The sequence below is a fragment of the Vigna angularis genome, chromosome 1 (assembly GCF_016808095.1).
Source record: "Vigna angularis cultivar LongXiaoDou No.4 chromosome 1, ASM1680809v1, whole genome shotgun sequence".
In the NCBI taxonomy this organism is placed as follows: domain Eukaryota; kingdom Viridiplantae; phylum Streptophyta; class Magnoliopsida; order Fabales; family Fabaceae; genus Vigna; species Vigna angularis.
The window spans coordinates 64,122,723-64,128,424 of record NC_068970.1 but is presented as its reverse complement, the minus strand read 5'-3'; the positions used below and the strand labels follow the sequence as shown (position 1 = coordinate 64,128,424).

General features: G+C 35.4%; 1 protein-coding gene across 1 annotated transcript; it reads left to right on the top strand.

The window, feature by feature from the left end:
- The first annotated feature begins 425 nt into the window (after positions 1–425).
- LOC108323159 (pectinesterase) lies at positions 426–4,348 on the top strand. Its single transcript, XM_017555522.2, has 3 exons — positions 426–1,378; positions 2,082–2,555; positions 3,680–4,348. Exons 1-3 carry the CDS (start codon positions 499–501, stop codon positions 3,892–3,894), a joined length of 1,569 nt encoding a protein of 522 aa, XP_017411011.1. The 5' UTR covers positions 426–498; the 3' UTR covers positions 3,895–4,348.
- Positions 4,349–5,702: the final 1,354 nt, after the last annotated feature.

Below are 5,702 nucleotides of genomic sequence, written 5' to 3'. Positions count from 1 at the left end.
AAAAAGCATAACAGTGCATGGACCATTATCTAATTGTTATATTGCGTCTGTCACTTCCACTTTATGAAATCTACGTGGCAAAAAAGTTTTAAAAGTCCGAAAAAGTGAATTTACGTGGCAGAAAAATTGCATCACGCGTTAAGTTGATTAAACCAGTGGCTTATCTTGGTCGCTTCAACTAATGTTATAGCACAGGTTGCTTTCCCTTAATTTAATTTGACTAATTTGTAACGTAAAAACACTATCACGTAAACATCATGCATGCCCCCCAAATTACATGTCCATGCACTTTTCAAATGGAAAACCCTAATGTGGGTTCCTCATGCCCTTTTATACCCACATATATGTATACCAGCATGGCCTACCAATGCCAAGTTCGAGGCTATATATACCACCTTTCCCTTGCACTTTTCATTCACAAACATTTCTAAGAAAATCCTCTCTTTCCTAGAAAAAGCTCACCAATTCAAAAGCCATTTTGATCATTGCATTTTCCATATGGAAAAGCTCATTTTCAACTGTTTCATTGGATGCTGTCTTCTTTATTCTCTCTTGCCTGTGCATGGCAAACCATTGTCATGCAATGAAACACCCTACCCCCATGTGTGCAAACATTACGTTGTCACTACCAACACACTATCAACCCTAGATGCTCCGTCCTCTTCCTTCCACGACGTGGCCCTTAAGGTCACCGTGGATCAAGCCATGGAGCTTTATAAACTTGTCTCAAACATGGACCTAAATAATTTCAAGGATAAACGAGCCAAATCGGCTTGGGAAGATTGTTTGGAGCTCTATGAGGACACACTTTATCAACTCAAACGCTCAGCGAACTCGAACAATCTAAATGACAGGTTGACTTGGCAAAGTGCATCCATTGCCAATCACCAAACATGCCAAAACGGTTTCACTGAACTCAACGTTCCCTCTCACCTAAACTACTTCCCCAACATGTTAAGCAATTTCTCCAAACTGCTTAGCAATTCCTTGTCCCTTAGCAAGGCAATGACTTTGACATCATTGTCATCGACTAAACAAAATGGTGGGCGAAAGCTGCTTTCAGATGGCTTCCCCTCTTGGATCTCTCATTCAGACAGAAGGCTTCTTCAGGAAACAACATCAAAAGCTGATGTTGTGGTGGCACAGGATGGCAGTGGGAACTATAAAACCATCTCAGAGGGTGTGGCTGCAGCTTCTAAGCTCAGTGGGAAAGGGCGTGTTGTGGTGCACGTCAAAGCTGGTGTTTACAAAGAGAATATTGATATCTCGAGAACTGTGAAAAACTTGATGATCATCGGAGATGGCATGGGTGCTACTATTGTTACTGGTAGTAGAAACGCGCAAGATGGTTCCACTACTTTTCGTTCTGCTACTTTTGGTAAGTTCATCCTCGACTCTTGTATTCATATAAACCATGCATTCATATATATATGTTCGTATGTTTATATATATATATATTAGAAAAACCTCGTGTATTTTATGAACCATGCATGTGTCTAGTATATATAAACAAACCTAAATGAAAATTTTCCATCCAACCTAACTCAAAAATTAAAAAAATATGGCATTTGAATGACTAAAAGGTACCTATTCAGGATCATTGTTTAGTTTTTCTCTATTTTGATCAGAGCATGTAAAATATAATAATACTGATAAAAAAATGTAAAAATAATAATTTAAATTTCTTTTCACTCTTATAAAAATTAAACCCTATTTCACCCGGGCCAGTCCAGACAGGGACATGAGTAGTACTAATTTCTGTACAACTTAGTGTTACGGACTATCATAATCAAAACTTCCTGTCATTTTACTATGAAGAAATTTAAAGAAAAAACAATCTAAACTTTTCATTTTCCAAACAGTGAAAGTAACCTACACGCTCGAATCAACCATAATAAACTCTGATATTATTATTATTTCAAAAGTGACACAAACAAAAATATTTTCACTTTACACTCGGTGAGAATATCTCTCCATGATAAAGACAAACGAAAATAAAAAGCTTTTTTATTTTATTTTGCATCTATAACTTTTATGCGTACTCACTAGTAAAAGGTTAAAATCGTTGATCATTATTGCAGCGGTTTCCGGAGACGGCTTCATTGCTCGGGACATCACCTTCGAAAACACCGCTGGACCGCAAAAGCACCAAGCGGTGGCTCTCCGTTCCGGAGCCGACCACTCGGTGTTTTATCGGTGCAGCTTTAAGGGGTACCAAGACACCTTATACGTGTACGCCAACCGCCAATTCTACCGTGACTGTGACGTATACGGAACCGTAGACTTCATTTTCGGGGACGCCGTGTCGGTGCTTCAAAACTGCAACATCTACGTGAGGAAGCCGATGGGCAACCAGCAGAACACGGTTACAGCACAAGGAAGAACCGACCCTAACGAGAACACAGGCATCATCATCCATAATTGTCAAATCACTGCAGCTGGAGACCTGAAAGCGGTGCAGGGCTCTTTCAGAACCTATCTGGGTCGCCCCTGGCAAAAGTACTCAAGGACTGTGATCATGAAGAGTGCCCTTGATGGCTTGATTAACCCCGCAGGTTCGCCATTTTTCTTCATACTCTATAACTGCATCAATATTCTATAATACATAAGGGTTTTATCTCAAGTAAAAATGAAGTTACAAAACTCTATTATAATCGGTTGGAACAATTTCCTTATCTTTTTAAAGATGGTTACTCCAATCATTTAAGCTAGAGTTATTTAGGTTTATTTTTACTTCAATATAAGATAGAAAAATCTAAACAATAATAGAGAGCGACATGAGATAAGGGTTACTCGTTGGGGTAAGACCCACATCCCGTGTCCTTTGTTACTTTCTTTTGCTCAAATTAGATTAGACAGTGAAGTTAGAAACTTTCATATTCTGACGATAGACCGTACGAAGAGAGAGAAAGACTAGGGTTAAAGTGGGACTCTTTATCTTTCTTCATCATGCAAGTACAATTGCTAGAAGGAAAAAAAATAACTAATGGACACTGATATAATTATGTTTTGACTCCTGCTATCACTTGATAATTAATAAGAGAGAGTTTTCTTATGGTAAAAGTGTATGACAATAAGTTTTAAGTGAAAAGGAAGTTCTATAAGTATTTTTAATTAAAAAATTGGAGTTATAAAATGATTTTAGATGTACACAGTAAAGTAAGAGAACGTATATATAAAAATAATTTAGGTATGATACAATAGAATAAAAGAGAGAAAAATAACAAGAATTAATAAAAGTATATAACTATTCACACGGGGATGTTCAAAAGGATAATAACTCTCTACAGGAGTCTGCGTGCCCTTTGGTGGTATATGGGGACAGAAAGAAAAAGAGAAAGAAATAATTAAAAGATAAGAAAAACTAAACTTACCCTAAAAATAAATTTTATCATATTTAAGAGGTATAATTATTATTTATTTGACAACTTACACATTTTAGACCTGTTTAATTATAAAAATCAATTTTAAGATTTTAAAATAATTTTTAATATTTAAATAAAAAATATTTTAAAATAAAAATAATAAAAAATTTAATAATTTTTTGTAATTAAAATAAATAAATAAAAAATATTTCTGAAACGAATATCTAAAAATAGAGAAAAAAATAACACGAGTAACTGTTAACTGGAGTATTTACGTACTTACGGTTGGAGGGAAACTGGTGTTGTTTCTACAGGTTGGTCTGAGTGGAGCGGAAACTTTGCACTGAGCACTCTATATTACGGTGAACATGCGAACACAGGAGCAGGTGCCGGCACCGGAGGGAGGGTGAATTGGGGAGGTTTTCGTGTGCTCTCCAGCACTGAGGCTGTGAAGTTCACCGTCGGAGAATTCTTGGCCGGTGGCTCGTGGATTCCTGGGAGTGGCGTGCCCTTCGACGCAGGTTTATGAAAAAGGAAAACTGAAACGATGTGTTTTGTTGTGTTGTCTTGTGTTGTGTGGTCAGTGTGGTGGGTGGAGTGGGGAGGACTTGGGTGGTATTGTTTCCAAATTGGGACATAACAACTTCCTTAAAGAAAGGAAAACTAAATTGTCATGTAGGTTCTGTGTTGGGCTCTTCCTTGTACAGAGGGTACACAAAATGCTGTACTTCAGGTTGTGGGCTTCGTCTTCCCTTGCCTTAAGGACACTCTGTTCCTTTTGTCGACAGAACTTCAAGGAAGCATCGATCCATATCCGTGATGATACTTGATAGATAGATAGATACGAATATTCAATATTCTGTACTTCTCTTTTCTGACGTGAAGATAATCCTGTATATATTATATATGTGAATAATTGTAATGGAATGTCACCCATGTGTGTTCATTTGCATAAGTGTATAAAAGTTTCTGATTCAAGTTTTTCTATCTTGTACCGTACCTTCATAAATATTGAACATCATTCTTCTTCAGGTCCACTATATATTTTTATTTCTTTATTTCTCCCGATTACATCATTATTTTTTTGCAAAAAAAGTATATATAGGAAACATACAGATGATTTTTCCATCTTAAAATCTTTGTTTCTCTTTTCACTAAACACCCTTTTAGCCTCTAATGGATTAAGAAGTTATTCTAAATAATGTATATACTTTTCAAAACAAAAGTCATTTGTGCCAAATAACACCATTGATAATTATAATCTCTGCTATAGGACCCACAAACCAGTGGCGAGAAATTTGGGGCATGAAATTGAAAATTAGAAGAAAAAAATATCTAAACCGACATGGAGAAAAAGATAAAGAACCTGCCATTAATCCTTGCTTCTTTCTGCTAATCTTAAATCGTATAGACGTATATGATAACAAGGAAAAGTAAACTATATAAAAGGAAATACAGGTATACATACATACATGAAGCTCATAGCCGCAAATTATAATTGAATTTATATTACGTTAAACGGTTGTAATTAATGTTTCATTATCCTGACCAGCTGTGTATTCAGATAACTAAATACGTTCACTGTTCATTATCGTTGTCTTCTCTTATTTTCTGTTAAGCTATTTAATCATCTGAACTAAAAGAACTGTGTGATAAAATGCATACTGCATGAAATTAAACAACCATTTATAATAGTATAAGCACATCGCAAAGAAGATTAATGATACGTAATTGTAGTATAAGTTGTCGTTTTCTAGTTAAGATGATAATTGATTAAGGAAACTAAGTCACATGGAAAGTTAAACAATGTTAGGTTGTGGTCCTCTGTTGATGTTAACCTTCTAAGTATGGATTGTGATAGCTATCAAATAGAATTACAGAAAAACCAAATGGTTTTGCTCTGAAAATACAAGTCATGATATGTCTGGTCTTCTTCTTCTGTATTTTTTCCTGTTTAGCCGCCAGCAACAAGTTGTAATTAGCATATTCTTCTGTGAAAAATTAATACGATTATCGTGGAAAAGCAAAAGAAAATGAAGTATGATAAGATGTTTAAGACTTAAAAGGCTTGTGTATAACTGGTCCACCCATCATTTCTAATAGCTGTCTTTTGGTGGCTTTATCTTTAATAAACTACGGGGATTTAAAATTTCCAATGATGTTGAACAAAACCAGGGAAATGATTGGAGGAAAAAAAAAACAGATTAAAAACTTAACTTAAAAATAAAACTATAAGTAAGCGTCGACTTTGTTGTATTAATTTGTGTACTGTCTTTTTCATATATAGTTACCGTCAATTTTGTAACACTTGTATGCGACAAAATATATAAAATGTAA

What these genes read in the sequence shown, in the direction of transcription:
- LOC108323159 (XM_017555522.2), top strand. Translation starts at nt 499, where the DNA reads ATGGAAAAGCTCATTTTCAACTGTTTCATTGGATGCTGTCTTCTTTAT. An exon ending in TTTTCGTTCTGCTACTTTTG is followed by an intron (nt 1,379 to 2,081) that starts GTAAGTTCATCC and finishes TCATTATTGCAG; the next exon opens with CGGTTTCCGGAGACGGCTTC. An exon ending in TGGCTTGATTAACCCCGCAG is followed by an intron (nt 2,556 to 3,679) that starts GTTCGCCATTTT and finishes TTGTTTCTACAG; the next exon opens with GTTGGTCTGAGTGGAGCGGA.